The following is a 26,862-nucleotide window of genomic DNA, read 5'->3' as shown; positions in this document are numbered from 1 at the left end:
CTGTTAGGAGCACAGGATGCCTACACCCTCACCTGTGGCAGGTCCTCTCAACTTAAGAAAAAACAGCAAAATGCAAATGCTTCCAGCTGGCTGGGTAATCACCACGTTTACTGTTCATACTTTGATTTATTTTCATTGATAATTGTGAAACAAAGGTATTTCTGTTGACTTTCTACTTTCCTTCTTCATTATAATCTCTTTTTTTCTTCCTCATGATTGTAGTTCATTATTGCCACAGAAAATTCCCCTTATGTGGCTTCATCAGCATCATTCAAACTGAGACTTAAAAATAAAGAAAAAGATCAGTAGTGAAATAAACAGCTAGACTCCTTTTAGTCATCCAGACAGTATTGACAACATACAACGTGTTTAGGTTGAGCTGTTGGACAGTAAAGTTTAGAAAGCATTTACAGCCATAGACATAAACTACTTTCTGAAATGATGTGGAGTATCTCCTTTGATTTCAGCTCACCCTTATTTGTTTCACCCAGTAGTAGATCTGGTCTTGCTCCCCTTTCTCTCATTTTCTTTTTTCTCATAAAATGCACTACTCTTCATTCTAATTCCAGTTGTGAACCAGCTTCACAGCAAGAGGGTTCTGGCATCTCATTAGGTTTTCTGTGATGATCACTTCATATCAGCACATTTTTTGATGTCATCATTATGATGTGACATTAGGGTTATCTTAATTTCCTACTCCTTTTTTTAAAAATAATGAGTCGTTGTTTCTTCCTGAAGATGCTTCAGCCGTCAAGATAAGCGTAACCTTTAAATTAAATGAAGGAAAATGTAGTTTGAAAAAGACTGAGATGTTTCAAGAAGGTCTGGAGCAGATGATACCAGGTATGGATATAAAAATGCAGGTAAGCAGGTTAGAGCCATAGCTCAGGGGTTAACTGCTTTTCAGATATGAAGTACACCATAAGCAAAGCATAGAGGACTGTAGGCTTTCTGTTCTTCACTGACTTCATGCATCATGCTCCTGCCTGGCCATGATTCTTGCAATGGTTATTTCAGATCCCAGAATCTCCTTGTGGCATCCTTACAGTCTTGCTAGGAAAGCCCTTATCCTTTTTTTTGGTAACACTGCTAGTAAATTCTCATTAAAATCAACCATTCTCTTTGTTCTTTTGATTTCTTCCTTTTCTTCCTCTTTTTATCTTTGTGTTCTTTCCTTTCTCACCTGCTGCCTACTGTCTGATGCCTCACTGAAGAATCTCCTGACCTTTTATGCTGACTCTATTGTCCAAGGGTTATTCCTCTTTTCTCTTGTCTTCCTTTCACACTTCAGCAGCCCCAGATGGATGCAGTGAGGTCAGCTCTTCCATCTGTTCCAAAGCAGAAAGTATAGCCTGGGAATTTACAAAGTCAGCAGAAAATGAGGAGGAGTACTTTAAAAAAAAGAAAAAAATTGGGGGAAGGAGTCATTAAACAATGTGATGGATCAGTGTGTCTGATTGTTTGTCCTTAGCAGAGTAACAGCGAGAAACTGCGCTGAACGCTCAGTGTCAAGTTATGTAGTCCAGAACCAGAGCTTATTCTGGGTGTTTCCTTTAACTAAACCTTATTTCCTCATTGAAACCATGAATATGGTCATGATTCTGTGCACCAGCTGAGAGACTGGCCAAACTGTTTGTTTACTGGCACATGGAGGTGATTGTTTGCTCCTCTTTAAATCTTCATGATGACACCTGTGCTGAGCACCGGTGAATGTTCAACAACAGAGCTGGCCTAGCTTTTGCTTCCTTTAATTTTGTTCACACAGAGAGACAAAATTCAGTAATGGAGAGCTTCCACTATGTAAACGTAACGTGCAGCTCTGGCAAGAAAGCTCATGGAGCCCTCAGTAGACTGACAGCGACTAGAGAGATTTTTATCACTGCAGACTTTGAGCTTGAAACAAGCCGGAAGGAGGTGACAGGTTGGTTGGAAAATAATTCCAGGTGCGGTTTGAAGCTTCTTGCCATTTGCTTCTTAATTTCTGTATTTTTCCCTTCTGCCTGCATGCACAATGATGATAAAAAGTATCTCCTGTTTTGAAAATTAATGTTACTGCTTCAGAAAGAGTGAGGGATGGGGATAGCTTCAAAGAGCTGCCCTGTGTATTTGTCCTTACAGATTCCAGACTTGTTCCCAGACATCGCTTTCTCAGTGATTTGAGTTGGTTGGTGTTTTGAACTGGGTGGGGTTTTGTGCATGGTCACTTACAGCAGCTTTCACCCCTGATGCTTTTCAGACACGTGTGATGTGCGCTGTGCCCGGAAGAAGACGGAAAAGAGGTTCCGTAAAACCATCCGAACCTTACGGAAGACGGTCAGCAGGGACCAGTTCCGCATCCGCGTCTCTGGCACGGACCACGAGGTGGCCAGGAAGGCTCTCAAGCCATCGGAGCCACAGCAGTCCTGTGGTGTGGGACAGGTGCATCCAGGGAACAGATGTGGTGAGTTAGGTGGGAATTGGGAATGAAGCATCTTGTGTGTTTCGCTGCTTTGCTCAGGCCTGGCGAGCTCAGAGGTGGAAGTCCCGGGAATAACATCAAGCACAATGGCCTTGACATCACCGGTGTTGCTTTTAAGACTACATTTAATCTTCAGTGTAATGCTGTGTTCCTGAGCTTGTGCACATCTCACTTCTCCCTTGTCCCAAGGAAAGGCTGCTCAGAATTCGATACAGTCACATCCACTTCGCTGACTTAAGCTCAGAGTCCCAGAGAATCTTCACGACAGAGTTATAAATTCATGGAGAGCAGGGGGTTTATAGGCCAGCACTGAGAAAAGTCTTAATTATCATGGCACTGGAGGGCACCACCATAATGCAGTCCATAGTAAATGCTTCCAAAGCACAAAAGTTAAGGAGAGGGGTCAGATGTTACATCTTAACAGGGGCCTAACAACCATGACGGCTAATTCAGGCTGCATGGGGTAGGCAGCGTGTAGGTGGATTGTGAATCAGCGAGCCCTTAAAATGCCTGTCACATTGAATTAGTATGTCTTCCAGCAGCAGCATTTGGCCTAAGAACAGATTTTCCAATCCAGTTTTGCTAACTCTAGAAAAACTTGGATTTGTAGAACAGAAAAATTGTTTAAAACATCTGTGCGAGCAAGCAGGGAATTACTTAGGAAATATCGGAAAAAGCTGTAAGGTTTCTTTTTTTTTTTCTTGGAACATTGCAATAAGTCTGAAAAACTTTGGAAAGTTCACCAAGATGAGTTTACAAGGATGTGTTCAAGCTTTTTTTTTGGATGCTAGAGGAAGGCTTTGAAAAAATATGTCTCAGTGCAGTTGTACACAGCACAGTATGACTCTGAAGATGTTTGTGATTTCATCTGGAAAAAAACAGCGATGAGTAAGCTAAAAATGTTGCAGGTGGAGAAGGCAATTTGAATTACAATTAGAAACTGGAACAGTGAAGAAACACAATTTTTTTAAATGTAGCTGCAGAACCAGTTTAATGTCGCAGCACAAATGAAAAGCATACCTGGCATTTCTGTGCTAGTTCAAGAGAGGAAGGGGGCTTTTGGGAGAATGCCTGCCTGGAAAACTCTCTGGTGTGGTGATCATAAACAACCTGTCCATGGTTAAAACAGAGTCACTGAGCATATGAAGACAAAGGTTTTGAAGAACAATTTGTAGAAGTCAGGCCTCTTCTGTTGCTGAATTAGTGCCACAGTTTATTCTGGACATCCTGACAGGTGCTGCTGTGAGCAGTGGAATGACCCTGTGTCTCATGCCTTATGGTTTGATTTGCTCATGCCCACCAAGGTGCAACCAGTAAATGAACCTTCCTTTCTTCAGCTGAGTTATTCAGACCATATCCTTGTGCAGATTTGCTGTGATCAAACAGGCGGTGGAACTTGCACCGCAGTCTTTCACTTGCAGGGGTGTTAAGAAGGTCTCTCTCCTTGTACTTGTTCCCTGCTTATTTACATTAAATGCACAGAAAATCAGTATCTTTGAAAGCTCTCTGCATCGCTTGTCAGGCTGCTGGGAGCTGGGCAGACAGCTCACGAGCTGCTGAGAGGACATAAAAGTACACACAGAGGCAGCGTTGTTACGTACGGCTCATTTCCTTAGAAAAAGCTGATTGTCCCAGGGTGAATGGTTAAGGTAAGACTGGGGGGCTGGTGCTGCTGCTTGGACTGCCAGTCAGATGGAGCTAAGAAATAGACTGGGGAGAAGAGAATGGAGTGGGAACAGTGAGAAGAAAGGCAAGAAGCTAGCTCAGGGATGTGTGGGAGAGAGTGTTTTGGGTTTTTTCCTTTGTTTTGATCTGATTGTTTTGCAGAGCTGCTTGGGAAATTCTGGACAGGATTGGGGCTCAGCTTACCTAGATACGCTAGTGGTTCTAGGGAGAAAGTGACTCCACAGCAAGAGATACTGCTCAGCAGATGGATTCGGTGCAGGTGGTAGAAGTGGTCTCTGGACAGCAAAGGGACTTTGCTCAGTCTGGCCAGAGGAGTAGGAAGCAGTGAAGGAACAAAGTAAATCAAACTTACATGTTGTCTTTGATGCAGTTACTGAGTGAAATGCAGGTTTTAGTTTATTTTGTTTTCAGATACTTGGAATATGGCTAGGTTAGATACAGTTTCATTTATTCAGTGAGTCTTGTGCTGGTCCTCTTCCTGTGGTAGAATTCTCCTGGCAAGCACTGTCTGAAACGTTATTTATGTTTCAGCAGTGTCAGAGGGAAAGCCCAGCTCCTGCTCTGACAGCTTTTGTGCTGGGCAACTGGTCTGCAGTCGCAGCAGCAAGCTAAATTTCATTTGGTTTCACACTTCTGGCGAGGTAGTTCTATCCCTGACTTTCCTGTCTTAACTCCCACTGTCTTGAGTGGGGCACAGCACAGAAGAAAAGCTTTAGAAAGGCACCAGGAATAAATTAGATGTGGTTTCCAGGGTATTTTATAATTCTTAATATGCTGGATGATTGCACATGTGTGTCTGCAGTTCTTTAAAGAGCTATTGGTGGTAAAAGGGAATTCACTGCTGATTCCATGGGATAGTGTAGTTTATTTAAAGTTTGCTGTTTCATGTACAGTTCTGTTTGGGATTTCCTGGTGCTTTAGAGGTTCAAGTGTTGCATTTTTCTGCCTTGTTATGTGTGAGCTGTGTATCAATGATAAGCTCATTCAGCATTGGCTCATGTTGGTTAATTCCATGAAGTCCTGTGTATGGCTTCCAAGGAGCAGCCAGTGATAGGTCCATAATAATGGATATCACATGAAATGCATGCAAAGCAAAAAGGGAACTTTCATCAACCTTCCCAGAGAACTGGATTCTCTTAACAGAAGTATGATCTTCCTGCACTGAAGTAGATCTTAAGGTAACAAACATACATTTTGGAATGTCAGTGTGTCAAGGCTGCCTATGAACCCTCTGAGGATGCTGGAAATGCTACATGCTTCCTTGAGAGGAGATTTGTCTTGAGGAGAATGCAGTTTCACTCACTAGTCTGGCTACAAGTGTTCCTTCTCCAGTATGAGCTTGAATTCAGAGAGATTTAACAGCCAAAGACCAACCATTTAAATACTACCAATTCCTTTCCAGAAACTGATTTACCAGAAACCTCCATATTGAAATAAAATAAGTCCAAGCAACAAGCAATTTAGCTGCTTTTCCATTGATTAAAACTGTCATACCTTGATGACATCCCACGGAGTCAAAAGCACACCTTGCCTGTTCCATTTGATATTTTTTTTTGGTGTTGGACACACCAATACTTTCAGAGGAGGAAGGAGGCAACGAGAATTACCATTTCCTGAAATGGATGCAAAAAAAGGACATGAGGGCATTTCTTTGCTCCACAGTAGTTGCAAGTGGATTCACCCAAAGAGCTGTAACTTCAGAGAACAGCAGGCATGAGCAGCACAGGCACTGCTCTGATGTAAATGATGAGCAGCTTCATCTTGTGTGGGAGGTGTCAGCGCATTTCATTGCTCAGCATTCACCAGTTTTGTCTCCTTAGCTGAGAGGGTGCAAATACCATATAAACATTTCATCCAAAATGAGTAACCACATCTCAAAAGTTTGCATGTGGTATGATACAGGCATTAGGAAAGTATGAGGAGATCTAAAAGGAAAAGCAAAGAGCTGCCTGCCCTTGCAGTTGTTATAATTAATAGTTGTCTTACACAATGGTTGTTGGTTTTTTTTACAGATTTATGAAAATCCAAGAAGAAGAAATGAATTATCAAATGGGGGGAAAGGGTGCTGTTTTTCCTGCTAACCTGCTAGCCCTGGCAATCATAGATTCAAGATAAATCCTTAGAATGCGTAACCATCTCATGTGACCTAAATGTGTGACCCACTAAGACACAAAAACTTAAAGGATGCCGCTTCAGAATCAATTTGCATCACTTGTTGGTGATTTTCCTTATAAAGTCAAGGCATCATTCTTAAGAAAATGGTGAATTGGTGGATCATGACCTCCTTTATGAGGTTCATCTTCTCAGCCCCTGAGATACTGCAGCATTTGTCTATAGGAGCAAATGCTCAAAGGCTAATGTGTTGAAAAGATGGGAAGAGCCTTTAAATGTCTTTGTAACTGTTAATCCTGGTTCCCTGTGGGCCCCTCTCTTTCCCCCCCACCCCCCTTTTCTTCTTCTTTTTGCATCAGAAAAGCTTTCACTTTTTTTTTTTCCTTTAAAACATCTGCATGAGACTCAAGACCAGGTTTTTAATGGGTATTGAAGATAAACAAAGGCAGTGGCTGCAGAAATGAAGTCTACTAGAGGCAATTGGTTCTTTTGTTCATTTGGAGAAAAACAATCAAGTTTCTGAAAAAAAGAGCAAAGCCAGCCCGTGGAATTGTGATTTAATGTCATTATTTGCAAATCTTCATATCTGGTTTTGACTGGGTATTTCCCACACGTCAGGAGGGAGCATGCAGTTTCTAGTTTTGCAAAAATGAAGCTCATAAACTTCCGTATTTGTTTTATTTAAGCAAATATCTGGAAAAGTTGAACTTCTTAGAGGTGTTTCTTGTGGATTTTTGGTTTTTGTTAATTTTGTTGGGCTTTTTTTAAGAGAAGGTTCATCCTAATTTTATGCACAGTCCTATGGAGTTCTGTGGGATGATTTCTGTGTTGGAATAACGTCCCTATTATTAATGTTACTGTAATTGAATCCAACACTGTTTGTTATGCTAAATTGGGCCCCTGTGAATGCTGTGAGCTTCTAAACAAGTTTTCCTCATTACCCCAGCTCTGTGCTCCAGTGGGGCTGGATGAGAGGCCTGTGTTTGAAACACTTCTAGGTGGACGATGAGGAGGAACTGGGAGCAACTTACAGGGAACGTGTTTGTGGATTGAATTATCTGGACACTTGTACCACTCTGAAAAGCTTGGTTTGATCTAGTCACATGAATATATCATGAGCTTGAGGCATTAAAACTTGGACATGGCATGGAGTAATTCTAATATTTGCATTGAATATTGAGTATTTCTTAGACTGTAAATGGCAAGATCTGTATGTGGGTGTGCTGATCTTGTACTCTTTTCTCAAATGCACATAGGATCAATTAAAGCCTGAAGTGCTTGGTGTGTCTCAGAAGTCAGAGCTTTTTTCAGCTGGTTTTGAACACCCTGTTATGGTGGTGCAGTGGTGGTAGCTAGTCAACCTTTTTTCTTTCTGTTGTTGCCACCTCTTAGGAAAATCAAAAGGAAACACTTGACTCAAATGGTTCAGATTTAATGGAAAAATTTTCCTTTGGCCCAGATTTAGGATCTCAGTGATATTTGAGGAGGTTTTTTTATAAGTTTACTTTCTCAATTCAAATTTTCAAATATTAGGCACTTTGCTAAATAATCCGGGAAGATTTAGATTAACTCAAGTTGTATTCCACAGGGAGCTGCACAATTTTCACAACATGTGGTTTCAAGGCAAGTAAGATGCAGATGGTAAAGCTGTCAAGAGAGATCTGATGGGATAAGTTCTCACATCAACATTTCCACATAAGTTGTGGGTTTGATTCCTGCCCAGGGCAGGTTTCCTTTGAACTCTGATAGATGTCCTGCTGTTCTGCTGGACTTTGAGCAAGTTTAGGAAAACTGAAGTACAGTTTTAAGATTGAATTTGTATGGTCAGCGTTTCTGTTCAAAACGCAGAACAGAGACACCCCTTCTCCCAAATGTAAAAAAACCAAAAGCCCAAACCACCCCAAATTTGACATGTGATTAAAATGAATGGAAAAAGGCAGGCTGAGGGGAGAGAGCAGAGAGCAGCTATTTTCTAGCAAGGCCACTCAGAGCATTGACTTCCTATAGAGCCATGGAGTATTATGAGGGAAGGAGATTTACTCAGGTCTTTCCATTTCTCCTAGGGTTCTAAAGTCAGTAGCCACTTCTCAGAATCACCTTTCCTAACCCTGAATTGTCTTTCCTTGTCGTGGAATTGTAAATAGTGCTCTTTCCTTACCTTATTAGGAATGCTGCAATGAAAGCCTGAATTCATTCATGTTTGTGGAAGTGCACAAAGTGTACAGAGATGAGTGTTCTGTAGGAATGTTTATAAAATGGAGAAAGGCTTGAAAAGTGTGGGAGCAAATGAATGTGTGTCCTTATGAGGGCAGAAGTGATGTGTGGTGGAAAAAGTTAGAACCAGGAGCTAGGACTTCCTCACAAGCTTTCATTGATAAGCTACAGAGCATGGCTTAACCTGCTGCATTTTATTTTTAAGCTAAGGAGGAACACTCACCTATTCCTCTCGGTGTATCAGCCATAAACAAAACTCTTCATCATTGATCATGACCGGTAGTTAATGCCCTGCTTGTTGTTAGTCACATATCCTGAAATGAAGCCAAGGCCAATTTAACTTCCTAACAAAACAGCTATTCACTGAGTGATTTATTGGAGCTATAAACTAAAACTAACAGTTTATTATTGTAACAGGTCTTAAAAGGACAGAATTTTTCAGCACAGCTGAACAACTGCAACAGTGTTTTGTGCCTTTCCAGAGCAGGGTAATTATTAAATACCGGCACTGAAGCCAGTTCTTTTGTGAAAAGTTTGAAAACCAGAACTTTTCAAAGATACTCATGAATATTGCTGGGCTTGCTAGATAATATTGAGGTGTGTGTTTAAGTAAAATGAGTCAGATTGAGTTAGTGCTGTCTATGCACCATACAGAACACAGCAGTCCAGTGCACAGGTAATCATTATCCAAGATCCGGCATCAGAGGAATGGCCAGAATATTTCTGCTTTAAAAGCCTTTGAGGCATAATGTTTAGTTTACTGAATTTGCACAATTACTTGTTGCACTTGAGGTTTTCACACAATCCAGTAATGCTAATAGTTATGAAATATGAATATTCAATAATATTAAGATTAAAGCACTCACAGAAATCTGGAAGTACATTTTTGGCATTTTAGGTTCACTACTGAATTATTTCATTTGGGAGGAGTTCAAGAGCTCTCTAGCTAGAAGGAGGAGATAATCACTACATAATTGCACTGTACAGATGAGCAGAGAGCACTGGACAGGCTGAGGGTCCAGGGTGGCCTTGCAATGAAGTGTGAAATCCATTCCAGCCCCCAGAAGAGCTCACTAGCACCGAAGGTTATCAGTGTCTGTTTACAGTGCACATGGGAGGTTTTAAGCTCTAGCTGTTGCCAGCATTCAGTTCTGGACCCCTGGTTGCAGCTGCTCCAGTAAAGGAGAGCAGTTTCACCATGGGGTTTCAGGTCCTGCTCAGGCTCACCAACACACCTTCATCTATGATGTGTGTTCTTCCTCCTCTAGATCAGTGCTCCCCAGGGGAATATTCTCCTGATGGCTTCAAGCCCTGTCTGCCATGTCCCCTTGGAACATATCAGCCTGAAGCTGGGAGAGTATCCTGCTTTCCCTGTGGAGGAGGTCTAACAACAAGGCATAGCGGGGCATGCTTGTTTCAGGACTGTGAGACCAAAGGTAAGGCCAAGATGTACCTGATGAACTGCATTAATCCGAGGCAAAAATAAGTGCTGCTGCTCAGGTGGGGCATTCAGAGAAGGTTCTTTCCCCTTCTGAGGGTCAGTCCTTCCAGGAGTCTCATAGCTGGTTGGCCTGGCCTGGCTGCAAGGAAATTCAGTAAAGCCTCAATTCTTTCTAAGACTGATTACCAAAAGCATGGGTAAAAGGAAATTACTTAATAGAAATCACTAGAGGACAAAGTCTTAACAGAAAATCCTACTGCTGCAGTGCAGAAATAAGGGATAGAAATAAGGTCCTGATGCAAACATTTGGTAGTGGTTTGGATTAAGAGTTCTCTCTAGTTTCAGTTAAGATATGTTTACTATTGAGAATTGCAGCATATTATAAGAATTTTGCAGTATCATTGAAGAATTAATATTAATGGTAGTAGTGTGATATCTAATAGTTTCCTTCAGTGTAGGATTGCTGAATCCACAAATACTGTTTTTTCATACTTAATTTTGCAAAACTGAAGTACTAAAAAACGATGTTAAAACTCTGGATCAAGATAAGAGGAACTGATTTCAGTTTTATTTAACATAAACAAAACCAAGTCTACAAATGAGGTTCAGTTTTCAAATTGGAATGGAGATTAAAGGGATTCTTTCTATTAACTGGAATGAAGAGCTCAAGAATTTGCATGTGGAAGAGGCCACATGAGACATGGAATCACAGATGCAAGAACTATTTGGAGCTTATCTGAAGCATTTGGATTGGGGCAGCATGTAGGGAAGGACTCTTGGCTGAGCTAGCTTCCAAAACTCAGCAAGAATTATTTGGGAGTAAGCAGAGCTTAAAAGGAATAGAAAAAAAAAGGGACTGTGCAGCACAGAATACTACATTTGATAGATCTTTTCAACTTGTACAAAATGACTTGATAAACTGAAATTGTTTTGTTACCCTCATAGTTTATTAATATGGTTTTATTGCTGCTTTCACATACAACCACTCTGTAGTGCTGCATTTGGGAATTTTGAACCTGCGCAAGATGACCTGATGAACTAAAATTTGCTTAATTACTCAGTTTCTGAGATTACACTAGGTCTTATACAAATGTATAAAAGCATATTCTAGTATGCTACTGTCTCTTTTTTAACCATGATGCATATTTAATTACTGTCCAGTTCAGTGTTCTCCTGGCCATTTTTACAACACCACAACTCACCGATGTATTCGCTGCGCAATTGGGACATACCAGCCTGAGTTTGGACAAAATTACTGCATTTCCTGCCCTGGAAACACCACTACTGATTTCGATGGGTCAACAAACATAACACAGTGCAAAAGTAAGTACAGCAAGATGGCTTTGATGCTCTCTTACAAATAAAAAGACTGGGCCGTTAATGTTTGGAGTGGCCCTAAGGGCAAAACTTAGCTTTGCTCCAGGGAGCTGGAGAGAAGGCAGAGGTGTTGCTCCTCTTTTGCTGCCTGCCTGCATCTCACCCCACATGGCTCACTGAGGTCTGTGAGAGACTGTTTCTGCAGACTGCTTCCATCATCCTTGTCAAGGTAAGGGATGACTGTGTTTTGCTGGTTGGTGCTGGGTTGCTCGGGGTTTTGCTATTAAGTGTTTTCTCCCTTGATATAGCAGAGTTTGTGTTCTCAGCACCCTGATTTTTTCCCTCCTATTAAGAGGAATGGAAGCTGGCTCACACAACTTAATAGCTGTAGTGACCATTTCTTCTTAATAACAACCTTTGAAAGAGGCAATTACAAAGGGAGCCACTGTTCTGGATTTATGGTAGCTGTGGTGTGGGAAGCTGAGGGTAAATTAAAGAGGGAGAATGGAGAGCAGAGATGTGACTGCTCACAACCACCTCTGGAGTCCCTATATACACACAGATGTATGTAAACACACCTACACAGAAATGTGAGAGGCTGGCAAAGAGAACTGTACCTGCAGCAGATGCAAAAAGGAAAAAGAGTGTCTGTCACCCGCGCAGCTGACAGTGGCTGCAGGAGAGCTGTAGGGTCACCTCTCTTTGCCTTGTCCTGCATACTGTGTTCCTTTTCCAGACAGGCAGTGTGGAGGGGAACTGGGAGATTACACTGGATATATTGAATCGCCCAACTATCCTGGGGACTACCCTGCAAACACGGAGTGCACTTGGAATATCAACCCACCACCGAAGCGCCGCATCCTGATTGTGGTTCCAGAAATATTCCTGCCCATAGAAGATGAGTGTGGAGACTACCTGGTGATGAGAAAAAGCTGTGAGTCTGAAATATTCACTGAGGCATATCTCAGTGGGCAGCACAGGGCTCTCACAGGCATTGCTGCTTGCAGAAACTGAATGTAGCCTGGTCTCTACCTAAGAGCAGAAATGTCCTTAAGTGTCAAATGGAGAAGTCCTATTCATCAATGCTGCTCCATAGTTTTTGGTGAAACAAGGGTGCAAGGCTACGATGTGTCAGTGAACTCTGACAGAAATATTGTTAAGAAGGGGTAGGTGGTTCATGCATTTATGCTAAGCAGTTCTAGCCTGGGTTAGGAAAGAGGAAACGCTTGCTAATCCTTACAAGAGCCTGATGTGAGGATAAACAGCCTCAGCTTCTGGTATAGGCACGTCCTTCAAACAACAGACTTTTTTTTTTAGGAAAAAGGAAAATATTCCCTCACCAAGAAGTCCCTTGTTCATGGCCTGCCATCCACTGATGGCCTGCCACATTTTGTGGAGTTTTCTTAACACCAACAAGCATTTTTGTGATGGTAGTTCAACCTATTTTCTAACAGCTCATTAGTATGAAGCGTTGTCACCCAACTGCCTATCGTGTGTTTTCTTTGAAAGCTTCTTCCAACTCGGTGACCACATATGAGACCTGCCAGACCTACGAGCGCCCCATAGCTTTCACTTCCAGGTCTAAGAAGCTGTGGATCCAGTTCAAGTCGAATGAAGGGAACAGTGCCAAAGGATTCCAAGTTCCTTATGTAACCTATGACGGTAAGCGGGTGTGAGCAGCTGGGCTGATGCGGGCTAGTGCAGCCGCAGCAGTGCAGAGCTCCCCTCCCTGAGCAGCAGGGCAGCCCAGCGCTCCCAGCGGTGCCACTAGGAGCTGCTTCCAGTAGCTGTTTCATTTAAACCCAATTTAAGGAATTCTGCAGTGCACTGCAGCCTTTTAAGTGCCACCGTGTTTCCAGTCTTCCACAGACCTAAACAAAGAACTGGGGTTCTGGGCTCTGGCCTGCAAATTGCAGAGCTCAGAGCTAAAAATCTAATTTTTATGCACTTCTGTGCCTTTCCAGTTGCTTCAGGTGGTCCCAGTTAGGAATTAGGCAGAGCCCAAGTACCTGTGATTTATTGTGTTGGTGCTATCATTTGTGACCTAGAACCAGAGAGAAAAATATCTGTATTGAAAAGAAGCTTGAGGGGAAAGATTTTCACCTCATCCTTGTCAGAATCACGAGGTGTGAAATTGGAGCTGAGAATTTCCAGTTCAGCATAAGTGAAGTTCTGTTCGCACTGGATTAATTGTGAGGGAGTCATCCCTGCTGTGATCTGCAGAGTTTCACCAGTGGTGGATAAATAATTTTTCAGTGGAGACCTCTCCTTTTGAAGAATTTCAGGTTATGATTGACCAGGGGTTTGCTTTTAAGAAGACATCCTCTTACATAATTTTTTTTCCCTTCTTCCTGTAGAAAGAAGTCAATAACAGGTTGTGGGTGTGCAGATGGGTTCCTGCAGTTCAGCTGGTTTGAAGCAGGTTACTTGGTTACAGTATACACTCCAGTCTTGGGTGTTTTATGATTTGCTTCTGGCAGATTGATGCTGAGCTGCTCAGCAGAGTACACTGCTCATAGTAAACACAAAAATGTTTGGAGTATTTTCTGGCTGCTAATATGTGGACAAAGTACCACTGGTTCTTCTGAGGGCAGGGCTTCCAAGGGTAGCTGAGGGAGGTATTGAGTATGCAAGTGAAGTGAACCTGCAAGTTACTCTCTTGTGCATTCCCCACAGAGGATTACCAAGAACTCATAGAAGACATTGTTCGGGATGGCAGACTTTATGCATCTGAAAATCATCAAGAAATACTTAAGGTACATTCCTTCCACTAAACATGTTGGTTTTGATTGGAAATTATGTTATTTGGTGTGAGTTTGCTTCCTGCCCTGCATCAGGTCTGTTCCTTGGTGCACTTAGACTTGTGCTGCTTCAGGGAAAGGGGGTGAATCAGCAGATCCTGATTGTGCAGAGCAGTGCATATGGGACCCTTTGCACAGGGGGATTGAAGGTGGATCAGACCTACTAGGGAAATTAATTTATTCACTTGGTGCTGCTCCGTGTAGCCTGTGGATTAGCAAAGGCTTTTCCTCCCTGAGCAAAACAAATCTTTTTGTGGATTTCTCTGACCTTGTTTGAGGGACTTCCACACGCAAGTTGAGTGCATGCCTTTATTTTGCTGGATATCAGCTCAAGTGTGTGTTCCTTTTATGGTTTGTTTGGTGTTGCTGGATGTATGAGGAGGGAAGAAATTCTGGTGCTGCTAATGTGGAACGCCAGTGACTTCCCAGGGGCCTGATTGTCAGCCTTGCTCCATTTCTAAGCCCCTGAAACACCTGAAAAGTAAAATGCCCATAATCTTTTATGGGTTAGACAGGCATTAAACTCTTGTAATACTGACCCTAACTCCTCTGTGGAATTACAATAAAATCTGCTTCTCTTTGCCCAGGACAAGAAGCTGATAAAAGCATTGTTTGACGTGTTGGCGCATCCACAGAACTACTTCAAGTACACAGCCCAGGAGTCAAGAGAGATGTTCCCAAGATCCTTCATTCGGCTGCTGCGCTCCAAAGTTTCCAGATTTTTGAGGCCTTACAAATAGTTGGCACTGTCCTCAAAAGCTAAACCAGCCCTGGGCATGCACAGAGGGGCTGTGGTAGGTGGGGCTGCTTTCTGTGTTTTACACACTGGCAGAGACACTCCAGGGAAGCTCTCCAGCTCCGTTCTTGGCAGAGTTTGGCTTTCTCAGCTAATATAAATATTTTGGTGAACAGAATTTTGATTCCTTTCCAGATAATACCTTTTGGGTACCAAAGGGTACTTCACAGGTCCCTGAATTGGAGACTGCCCATGATTTCTGTAAGTGAATGGCGCCAAGCATAAGTTTGTAGAGCTCTGTCCTGTTGCTTCATCAGCACCTCTAAAAGCTAATGAGGACAGGCTAAGTAGTGTGGTTTGGGATGAACCCTGGGCTGCCATTAGTGCATATTACCTCAACAAAGCTGAGTTCATGTTTGATCTCGCTGAAAGTGAGAACAGGATTGATGTCTCTCTCAACTTTTGCTACGCAGGAAATTCAGAGCTAAGGTTGACACAGTTTTAATTCAAGCCAGTGAGGCCAAGACATGGACAAGGTGCAGTTTTCCTCAGAACTATATGTGGCATGAAGCAAAGGGTTGAATGTCAGCTTGAATGTTCAGGGTCTGGCTCACACCAAGTCTATGCTAATGACCTATTGGCTTACATGGAGTGGTAAGAATAAACTGGGGGTACCACAGCAATGGAAAACAGGCCCTGACCCACCAGACACTTCCATTTTGGGCTGTCTGCAACTGTTAGAACAGGTTGGATTCTTTGCTAAATCCCACTGTTGTCCCTGTGCAGAGGCCTGGGGCAGCAAAAGGCATCTCCAAGTTGTATAAAATTCTGTCCTCTGAGCACCTGCAGGTGAACACAGAAGCCCCATTTTAAGTGCAGGCTTTGCATAGATGGTGCTCTTGGTACAACACTGTTTAAAGCTGGATAAGGTTCTTGTATGAGCCTCAGTTGTTATATTATCTACCTTTTCTGAACACCTTGCAATGGCCTCATTGAGCAGAGAAGAGCTGCTGTCCCTGTCTGGCTGGAGAGAAGGAGAGGTACAACTCAGCCAGCCTGTTGCCACAAAGGTTGTCTCTGGCAAATTATTCTTCAGGATTCCCAGACTCTGTGTTCTTCTCCTCAGGCTGTGTTTCCTGTTGGAGACCAGGCTCTCCTGAGAGGGCCTGTAGGGAGAGCTGTGTTGATCAAAATGTTGCCTCAGTGCTATTCTGTCCATACTTGCATGTCCTGTGGCCATACAATCCATTGTCTCAGAGTGATGTACCTTGGGGACCTTCTGCCTTGAAGGGAGATTACCACAATCCCATCCACTTGGAAATGGACTTAATGACTTCTGTCTTTTGGTCACTGGCAATGCCAAGGGGTGCAGTGGGCACCAAACTCCCTCTCTGTGCCATCTTAAGAAAGGTATTTACATTTCACAGGGTAGCCAGGACAAATGCTCCCTTTCCTATGGTGTGGAGTCAGATCTCCTGGGTTTCTTTGCGTTGGCATGTGGTATTTAACTGCTGTATATGAATAATACCACATCCACGGTGTGACAGAGGAAACCCTTATCAAGAGCTGGGCTCTGAATCTCCTCCCTGCACTGTTGGGATCAAATGGGTGCTCCTGACTCAGCCTTGCTGAGCTACTGTGCCATGGTGGTGTGTGTGGGGCAAGGATGCATCTTGGCCATGGTGTGATGGGGAGGGACAATGGCTTTGGCCACAGCTGGGGAGCAGATCCTCTCAGGATGAGGCCGTGTGATGCCGTGTCTGTCTTGCTGCTGCAGTGGAGCAATTGCCATGGCCTGGGCAGAGCAGGGAAGAGTTTTATGCTGCTGCCAGGAGGGAAAGCTGTGTCTCCCAGCTGGCTGCACTGGGCAGCTGCTGGGGGATGGCTGTGGCAGTGTGGTGAGTGCCCATTCCAGGAATGGGGCTGACAGGGCTGCAGCAAGAGGAGCAAGGCACAGGGAGAATTTGCAGAGCAGAGGGGAGGGAACATGGGTCCTTATGTGCTGCGCTTTATCCTGAACAGGGTCCCTGCTGCCTTTTGGGGAGACAGGACAGGAGTATCTGGCAGAAGGCACAAAGCAGTGTCACAGGGGAGGGGAATGGCTGAGGAATGCCAGAACAGGAGGGAGGGTGGTGGGAGGCTTTGCTGCATCTGTGGTGAGGTGTGCTGTTGTGGAGAGAGCCCAGGAAGGTATTTCCAGACAGTTTCCCTTTGGCTGCACAGCCCCTACCCCTGCACTGTTGGAGGCTTCCCATGCCAGATGCAGTGTGTCAGCGAGCCCCAGCAAGCCACCAGCCACCTCTGTGCGGCAGTGGAGCGCTCTGGAGTGGTCGAGGTGCTGCAGTCCTGCTCAGGCAGTGGGGCACTAAGGGGAGAGGGCCATGATGTGCCAGCTTCTGGGCCAAGCCCAGCAGAGGGGCTTTGCTGCAGGCTGTGTGCTCAGTGCCAAGGGAAAACAGGCCAGTTCTTGCTGTGTTCCCTCCCAGGGAGGCTGCAGATCTGAACAGCTCTGTTTTGTGGTGCAGAGGGACACACAAATCAGTGATTGGTTTCAAGCAGTGGTCAAGAAAGCCAAAGTTGTGAAACGCCCAAATGTTTCTAGTGGGTGAAATTGGGCTGTCTTGCTCTGTGCACGAGTTACTGACCCCTGCTCTGGGTTTATCACACTGCACCTCCTCTCCTAGTCCTGCTGTGCCAGCTCTGCACAGCTGCCTGAGACCCATGGCCTGCGTTTGTACACTGATCTCAGATTTGCTGCTCTCGCCCCATGAGCACAGGCCATTGTCATTGCTGGGAGAGAGGAGTGTGCATGGTCTGAGGCTGAGGAGAAAACCTGCCCTTTCTCAGAGAAGAATCCTCATTGTTCCACAGCCCTGTTCCTTTCCTTCCTAAATAGCAAATTACTCAGAAGCACTTCTGTTACCCTTGATCTAACATTACAGATCAAAATTTCCCCTTTTACTGTAATTCCTGTGTATGCAGTAGAAAGTGAAGAGGGAATTTTTGCTACCTTGAATGCTGGGAGAAGTGATAACTTGCAGAATGTTGTAAACACTTGGCATTGTATCTTCATAGTGATGGTAGTGGCTCTGTAGAAATTTCAATTTCTACTTTCTGTGTGGTTGTAGACTGATGTTGTGTTTTGGCAACGAATGACTCAAAAGACGTTTAACCTTATAAAACAAGATTTAATTTTTGGAATAATAATTAGTGCTAACTGGATGACTCAGTGTCACCTACATGAGATAAGCATAAGGCTCTTTTTGATGATTGTAAATTAATGTAAAATGTTTCAGACTGTTACTCTTGATAAGAGAAATAAATAAGTGAACATTTAGCTGCATGAAGTTCTTGGGTAATATTTTTAGTTTGCTGTGCTGCATAATAGTTTGGACACATTTAATGGTTGTTTAAGAAGTTATTGCACATCAGATACACTTTATCCTGGGAACATCTGCTTACCACAGCATTCTGTTTCATGTAGTATATTGCTAGGTTGCATCTATACCCATAAAGATACAATTCTTCATGTATGAGGTACACATAATTCTGGCAAGTAAAATACCAGAATTATCCTGGTATTAATTCTAAAAATTATTCTAAAAATGTCTCCTATATGATGAGCTGGAGTCAATTGGTCTGTTGTAACCAGCTGCATGAAGACAGGATAAACAACTTAAAGTAACTACAAAGTATTTTATTACTTTGTAGGTTCATCTGATTATTTTTCCTAAAAAACAAAACAAACCAAAAAAACCCTCACACAAAAAAACCCCAACCCCACACCACCTTATTTAAAATGAAAAATAATTTAAAAAAACCCAAACCAAGGAAAACAAGGTGAAAACCTGTTTTAAGACACAAGTTCCCAGAATACTTTTAAGATTCCACCACAGTGTCATTAAATTTACTGGCTTAATTTCTTAGAATTTAAAAATATTCATAGAAATAAAATTTCTATGAATTAGGTCATAGAAAACTGTAAACAATTCAATCTACAGTAATTAATGCCGTTTTTCTGGTTTTTTTTGTTTTTTTTTTTTTTAATATTATGTTGAGATTATCAGCTTTAGTCTATCAAACTTTTATGAAAGTAATCCAAATATCTTCTCCTTAATTTATTCAGCTGGCTGTTTGACCCTTAGCTTCCTTTGATCACAGTGACAAGGACTCGTTTGTATTTCACTGAATGTGTCCACCCAGGCTCATTTGGTGTGGTTTTGGAAGACACAACTGTGTAATTCAGCTGTTTGCTGTGGAAAGGTGGCACTGGTTTACGTGGCAAAGACAGCAGAGTAAACGACATACAGGAATATAGAGGTCCTGGAAAGGTATGGTTACTACAGGCTGATCACAGGAGAAAACTGTGTTATTCAAATATTCTTCCTGATTCTGTGAATGCTACTAGTGCTGAATTGCAGTGATGGACACGAGTGCTCAGATACCCTCTGGGACAGGGAATGTCAATATGAGCTATCCTGGTAACTCCCACAACAGTGGGAGCTGAAATTCTGACTGGGACCTTTGGGTGTTTGCATAACAGAAATAATTAATAGCAGAATATGGAGAGGAAGACTTGAAGCGTATTTAAATCCAAGGAATCAGAGGAGGTCTGGTGTGGGTAAGCAGGAAGCAATGGCCTTAAGATAATCCTGTGTAACAGAATGCAAGAATAGTGGTTCACAAATCTTTCTGAATTCAATAAGCTTCAATGCGGACGCTTTTTCTCTCATGCATGTAGATGGCATCCTGTAAATGCAGCATGTGGACTGCAAAACCTGTCACAACCAAAATGTAAACACACTTCCACTCTTCCTTTGGATGCTGCTCCACTCAAATTGCTTGTGCAAGGTTGCTGCTGGAGGGGACAAACAAGTACTTCTTAAAGAACTTGAGCCAAACTCAGGTTTGTTTCTGGGGATCCCTGGAACAAACCCATCCTCCGACACCTCTTTGCTGCTGCCCATTTTATTTGAACAATTCTCTTGCTCATAGGCAGATTTGCACTCTCTCTTGTGGAAGTCTGCTTTCCACAGCACATGTTCTGCTGGGACTGTAGAGAACACCCAAGAGCAGCAATGCAAATAGAGCACCAGTGGGGAAAACAGGAGTTAGAGAACTTAAGGGACACATTCCACTCAGTAAGTTCATCTAGTTTTTCTTCAAGTCAGTGCAAATTATGTATCACATTCTCATGCTGCTCTTTAAACTACCTTATTAAATCACTTCAGGTGTTAAAAAGAAAAAAAAATATCCTCCTCTGTTTAAATTTGTGTGTTAGTGCAGCTTTTTCTCTGATTAAGCACATCTTGGAGAGGAAGTTTTTCAAATTCTTTGAAGCAAAGCCTGTTTAGTACACAGTGGGAAAAAACAGGTCAGAAAAGAAGACCTTGAAATATTTTCTCTTGTTGGAGATGTCTATAAATACAGAATTCATAAAGGAAACTCCCTCACACTGTCTAGCTGCTAAACTTGATCTGATGCAACCAAAGCCCTTTCTCTTTTTTTTTTTTTTCTACTGGGAAGTTTATTCAATAGGCAATGTAGACCTACAAATCATATGCCATGAAATTTCCATTTTGTGATTATTCTGGGGTTCAGGAAATCAAGGGTTCATAGTTTAAAGGAGAGAAAAAGTTACATTGGAAGCTGAAATATTCTGAAGTGGTCACTTGAGATGCAATTTGGTGTTTAGGAGTTCTTAGCTCAGGTGTTGCCTGTTATGCACACTACAAATGTCCATGAAACACTTCTGTACAGGACAAGTTTATGGCTGGCTAGAGGAAGCCTCATCCTCTGTGCCTCAGTCAAATGTGAGAGTGGTAGCTGTCACCTGTTGCAAAATGCCAGCTCACCTGGCTTCTGGAGGTGCTACCTGGGGTAAAACCCAGCCACAGAAAGCAGCTAAGGGCAAGAGAGGCGACTGTGATTTTTGTGAGGTTTAAAGGGGACATTTAGAAAGCATTCCAGAAAACTGGGATTCAGCATCTCTGTGTCCAGTGGACAAGCTTGTGTGTGACACAACACTGCTCACGGATTTTGGGTGGCCCCCAGTTTGCTGTTACTGATGTAGTGCTGGTGTGAGGGGCTGTGTGGAAAAGCTGAGACCAGTTATTAAAAACAGGACCGACAGAAAAGTGCTCAGGGGGCCTGTCTGGCTTACATAGCACAACTATTGTGCCCTGGCTCCTGTAGGTGCTAATTCTCTCAGCAAACTTACAAAAATAAAACCCTGAAAAGGCTCATCCATGCTGAGAACAGCAACTTCATTCAGTGGGAGAAGGAAGCTTAGCTCTAGGAACTGAAGGCTCAACACTGCAGGCATTGCTGTCTTGCCCAGGGCTGTCCAGAATGCCCTGCAGCCAGTGCCTGTGGTGTGAGAGGGATGCAGTAGTGCTGGAATAAACACATCTCAATTGCCTCTCCCAGCTCAGTGCAGGACACAAGTCCAATGGGACCATGTGCTCTTGGAGTGGATAAAAAAGGCCTATCTATCCCAGCAGGATATGTTTCCTCATGCAGGACTGGAGAAGTAAAACCTGGTGAAGAAGGCAGTCTGGCTTAGGGATGCTCTGGACACGTGCTCTGGCACAGCTTCATGTGAGATGCTAGAGCCCCATCCGTCCCTCAGACACCTCTCAGGGTCTGTTCTTGCCTGGGCTATTGTGGAAGTGCTCAAATAAGGAGATTTTTGAGGGTTTGGGCTGAGATAGTGAGGCTGCGCTGGTCTGCCTGAAGCTGCTGTGCCGGGGCTGTGGAGCAGCTCCCTGCGGTGCTGTCCCCGGGCTCCGCGCTGTCCGTGCCCAGGCAGCCGGGTACCATCCGCAGGGCTCCCCACGAGAGGGCAGCATGTGGCCCCAACAAAGACCGATCCTGCTAAAATCCCTGCTGGCAAACAGCGGGTGGGTCTGGATGGGGCTCCTGCGGCAGTAGCCCGTAACCAGACAATCGGCTGAAACGGGGGCTTCGATACCTCGGCAGCTCTTGAGCCTCACCTCTGCCTCTGATCAATCGTTTGGAAGGGGAGGGGGTGATTTGTAAGTGACCTTGTGTTTTGAGTTATTCTGTTTTTACAAAATGCAGTATGGGACCTAAAAGGAGCCGTGCTGCTGGGCCAGGTATTGCTGCCACTTCAGGTTGCAGTGGAAGGAGACCTTCTCCTGAACTGAGTTCTGACCATTGATCAAGGCTATTCCCCCATCTCTTCCAAATTACTGGTGAGGAAATATGTGGGTTGAAAGTTGTTGAATTCCAGGCAGAATAAACCTCAAAGGAAGCTGGAGGAAATGGGCCGTGACTGTGTAACTTCAGTTGCTGTTATTTACTTCTGAGAACAGTGAGTGGTTCTGGCACTCTGCCTGGCCCCATCACTCTGGTGACTCAGTTCTTACAGATGTCAATAATGGACTTCGAACCTTTGTCTTTAAAAATGAAATTGTGTGTGCAGTCAACTACTGATTTCCTGCATTGTTTGGTTGCTCAGCTTGATCACAGCTTGACTCCTATCAGTGGTTGGACAGATGATCCTGCAGTAAATTACACCCAAGGTAGGGCACAAACACCTCAGAGTGCTGTGTGCCTCATCATTCCTGCCCACAGTGCTCGTGTTCCTGCTCTCCTGGGGCAGCTGCCTTCCTTTTGGGGCATAGTGTGAGCTCAAGTGTCCTTCAGTTGCCTAGACTTGAAGGTGGAGGCATTTAACCAAATCACAACATGGCAAACACAACCTCTGTGTTAGGAGAGCCACACTGAAGCCCTGCTGACGATTCTATACGTGAGCAAATATTAGCCCTGAGTATCCAGTAACATTTCTGGCTGAATCTTACCCATCAGGAGCTGCAGTAGCTCTGCATGGGCTGTGGCAGGAGGGTACAAGGGGAGCTCACTTATACTTGCAGCGCTTGAGAGTCCTGGAGCCTTGGCTTCATAAAATAAACATAAGGGCTCCACAGAGGTGAGAGATCCTGTGTTTGACTAACACTGTGGTGACCTCCTCTCTAATGCTGATGTAAATAATATTTTTGTCTTAAATGGATACTGTAAATATCTTACACTCAGATTTTGCTTTATCTCAAAGTTCCAAAATAAAGATACTTTGATGCATTTGATGAATTTAGGATTTGGATGTTTTAAGTCCCAAAATTTGTATACCTTTAACTTACAGCATTCAATCCCTGAGCTCATAGAATATTGGTCTGTTGTGAAACCAGATCAATTTCAGACTCTATATACAAAACAAGCTACTCCCTTCTCTTCTCCTCTGAAGGAAAGGTGCAAAGCTGTCCTAGATCCAAGCTCCATAAGAAGGTGGAAATATTTGTCAAAGGAAATCCTTCTATGAATACTCCTTTAACTGGTAGCAGCAGAAAAGGTTCACAGTCAGTCTTTTAAAAAGTATAGTAAGAATGTTGTTCCTTGGTGAATCCCACATTGGCACGAGTTGAAACAAACACCTGTTCTTGGGGCTTTTGCAAAAGAGCTGGGAAATTCCAATTTTGTTCAGCTCACTTGCTTACTGCATCACTGGAGTTTGTTATTTTTGTCACCATCACCTGGTAAACTGGGTAAGCCATAGGGGAACCCTTCAAAAGGCAGTTCTGTTTCAGAGCCGACCTGAAATTGTCCTGTTCCAGAGACACTGTGATTTTTTTTTTCTTTTTTTTCAGAGTTTTAAATTATGTTCTGAGATTTGTCTTCTCCATGAGGTAAATTCCAGAGAGTTTGCTTGAGAAATTCCCCCTCCCTCTCCCCAGGTACTGCTATTTAGGAATTTTACCACTCCAAAGCATCTGGAATGAAAAATGCCTCTGCAGCAGATTTATACTTGGCAAGAGGGAAGTTCTTTGGCTAGAAAGCCAGAAAAAGCAGAGGGCTTTTAAAGACTTTGTGTAACTCCTTTCAGGATGGAGAGTTCCCCCCTGTGGCAGGGAGCTCTCAGACACCTGTACCAGCCCTAAACTTGTTACCCAAACCCAGGAGATGACTCTTTCCGCTGTATAAGCTGCCAGACTTTCCCGATCTTGCTCCTGCTTAGACTGCCTTTGTTTGCTCTCATCCCCAGCTCAGGTTTCAGAACCTATTCAGTCCTGTCATTGTGTGGAGAGGGCAGAGCACTGAGTCTGTGGCCTCACACAGTCCATAGCTTCCATCTTTTATCCTGGAACCAGTGTGCATTTCACACTGATGAAGACATGGGGTTATGGAAAAGAAAACCTTGGATCTAAGCACCCTGGCTAACAGGATGCCAGTGGAAAATGATTGTGATGTGTTCTTGTCCTGGTCCATTGTGGGCTCGTAGTGCCAGTTGTTTCTAAGAATAATTTTTTGGTTTGAGAAGAAAGTAAAAGGGAGAAAATGACAACCCAGTGTTCTATGTTTGCAACAATCAGGGGATAAATATTTAAAACTTCTTGCTGCCAAGTTAGGACTGGGTTAGGGAATTACTTCCATGACTGCAGCTAGGCACAGATGTCATTGTGGGCACCATGTATCCCCACTGTATCTCCACTAATGATCAAGGTGTTGACTCAAGGAAAAATTTCGCCAGCTGCCTTATGATTAATTAGCCTCAGAGATGTAAAAGCAAACACAGATGTCCCAAGTATCCAAGGGAAATGTATACCTATCACACATGATTTTGTGTGCATACTCATATTTTATGTACTGAGGAGTGACTTTTCACAACGCAAGCACAAATTTTGTAATTCCTATTCACAAAAGCGTTTAAGCAGGTGCTTAAGTGAGTTGGTGAATAGAAATGAGTTTTCTATTGGAGTATTTAGACCAAGACTGGACTCCTTTGTACCCAGAAATCACTGGCTGATAGCATGGCTGGGCTTTTTCCTGAGTGCTGTGCACAGCCTTTGTCCCTTGGGCAGAAGGAGAGAAAATTACTAACGGGACAAGGAAAATATGGGTGAAAACAATGGCATGTCTCAGCTGGAGAAAACTGGGTGCTGCTCCTGCTCCTGCAGTGGCTGTTTCTCCATGTCTCTTGTTAGGTGGCATTGGTCCAGTGGTTAATGACAGTGACAGCATCCTGCAGCTCCCTTGGTGTGGGGAGCCCATAATCCCTTTGTTAGGGATACCTGGGAACTATTTCAAGAAGCAAACAGGAGCAAGCCTAGCAAAATTCTACCTGTGGAGTGGTTGCTGTTCAGATGGTTATGTACCACCCCTTGCTTTTACAGCTCGTTGTCAAGCTCTGATTTGTCCAGGTGCTCTGAGCGGGGTCTAGGGAGAGACACTGAGTGCAGCAATTCCACTACAGCGATCCTTGGCTCTAGGATGAGCCAGGAGATCCCAGCCCCATTGCTTGATCCTACCTGTGATCTTGTTCTTTGCAGAACCCAGGGTGGAGCCTGTGTCTCTTGAGTGCGGCTCAGAGCCAGCATCTCATCCCACCAGCCCCTGCTTTTCCAGAGCAACAGGCTCCCGGTTATTCCTTAGCAGTTCCTGCTGGACTGACAGAGAACCTGATGGGAAGAAGAGCAGCGCCCTCTTCCTCCTGGCTTTCAGAGCTCAGGAATCCCGAGCAGCAGGGCATTCCTGCGTGTCCTGCCCTGCTCCTCCTTGGTCTCCAGATGTCAGGCGTCTGGAAAGTTAGAACGGAGCGAGAAAACTGTGTTTGTGTAGTGTGAAGTGACTCGCCCTGGTTTAGCCTTAACAAGATCCCTCCTATATATTTAATGACCTGAATGTAAAATTTATGGGGCTTGGAATGCCCCAGCAGCAGAGGAAGCCTTCAGCACACAAGCTGCCTTTTGCAGGACAGGAGAAGTAAAATCCCCAGAGGTTTGGGAAGTCTGAGTGATGTAGTTATGGTTGGCACTTCGAATATACATGTAGATTACTTCAAAATAAATATTTGCTGTTCAGCTCTAACATACATACGGGAAGGTGAGAACTAGCATGTATTAATATTTCTTCAAATTAATAATTTTGAAAATTTTACACCGAAATAATTTTGCTGTTGCACATAATAAACAGAGGCTGGTGTGGGTACATGCTGGGGAGAAACATCACCTGCCCTCTACATACGCCATTTCCTCCTGTTTTGAAGAAAAACAGCTCTCCTCATGTTTCAGCCTCTTTTAAAAAGGGGAAATAAAGGTAAGGGAGCTCTTGCAAGACTTGTCATTTTAATCTCTTGTTTTGCTATGTGCGGCTTTTGTGTTCCTGAAACTCTCATCCACCTGTTGCCTCTGTGTATGAAGAGAACCAGACAGATAAACTCAGTTCAGTCTCCTGGGAGGAGCTGTGCAATGTCTGATTCCTCTCCCAGTGTCATCCGTGCCTCTGCTTCGTGCTTGATGCCACCAGCCCAGGCACTGCACAGAACACACACAGGGGAAGGAGGTTGGAGCTGCACCCAGGATAAACACAGAGAGATGCCCTGGGAACAGTTGTCTGTGCCTGTGATGGGGCCCATATCCCAGCCCAGGAGATCCTTTCCCTTGGTCAGCACTGGAAACAAAGGAGGTGAGTGTGGGGTTACTGGACAGACTGGGCCACATTTCTCAGGAATCTCAACCTGGCTCTATTTTTGTTTGTTAGAGGATTTCTCCAGCTCTATCCATAGGGTTTGTCTTGCCACAAATGATAATTAGGTAGCTCAGTAAATCCTTCTGGATTTTTGTATCCAACATTTTTAGAAAATGACTGGTTTGTCGTCTCCCTATTTTTCCAGGTTTTTTCCTGATTACGCTAGAACTGACCCTTACTATTGCACGGATGGACAGAAAGCTTATTTTAATACATCAATTATTGTGATTTTGTTTTCTTAAGATCTTCATAGTCTTTTCTGTGGAAATGGATTCTCTAAAATTTTCTCTTCGTGCTGAGCAAATTATTCCTTTTGCACCTACTGCCTGCTTCTCTTTCTGTTAAATTATACCACTCTGTGCTTTCTTCAGAGTTTTCTGGGGCATCTCTGCATTTCTTCAGGATATGGCAGCCACTAACAAATCACTTCTTTTTAGGGAAAGATGAGAAATCAAAGAAAAGGAGATTAAAAAAAAAAAAAAAAAAAAAGGACCGACCCACTTCCTGGGTTGCCTGCTGCTGCTTTCCTCCTCACCGGGAGAGGAGATGGAAT

At 43.6% G+C, this 26,862-nt stretch overlaps 1 protein-coding gene across 5 annotated transcripts in view; it reads left to right on the top strand.

Annotated features, from left to right (window-relative positions):
• The window catches only part of SCUBE2 (signal peptide, CUB domain and EGF like domain containing 2), a 39,204-nt gene extending 21,096 nt beyond the window's left edge, over positions 1–18,108 (top strand). For 3 of the 5 annotated variants that reach the window (XM_048307984.1, XM_048307983.1, XM_048307986.1), the window contains exons 13-22: positions 8–94; positions 739–843; positions 1,766–1,921; positions 2,237–2,440; positions 9,739–9,906; positions 11,073–11,234; positions 11,965–12,162; positions 12,738–12,890; positions 13,905–13,984; positions 14,617–18,108. In XM_048307984.1, the coding sequence (XP_048163941.1) occupies positions 8–94; positions 739–843; positions 1,766–1,921; positions 2,237–2,440; positions 9,739–9,906; positions 11,073–11,234; positions 11,965–12,162; positions 12,738–12,890; positions 13,905–13,984; positions 14,617–14,769 (1,466 nt within the window). In that variant the 3' untranslated portion in view covers positions 14,770–18,108. The remainder of the gene's footprint in view (positions 1–7; positions 95–738; positions 844–1,765; positions 1,922–2,236; positions 2,441–9,738; positions 9,907–11,072; positions 11,235–11,964; positions 12,163–12,737; positions 12,891–13,904; positions 13,985–14,616) is intronic. The other 2 variants (XM_048307985.1, XM_048307987.1) reach the window with 2 other exon arrangements.
• Positions 18,109–26,862: the final 8,754 nt, after the last annotated feature.

Source organism: Corvus hawaiiensis, chromosome 6 (genome assembly GCF_020740725.1).
Source record: "Corvus hawaiiensis isolate bCorHaw1 chromosome 6, bCorHaw1.pri.cur, whole genome shotgun sequence".
Lineage (NCBI taxonomy): Eukaryota > Metazoa > Chordata > Aves > Passeriformes > Corvidae > Corvus > Corvus hawaiiensis.
Note: the sequence above shows the minus strand (reverse complement) of the source record. Positions and strands in the feature narration are given on the sequence as shown.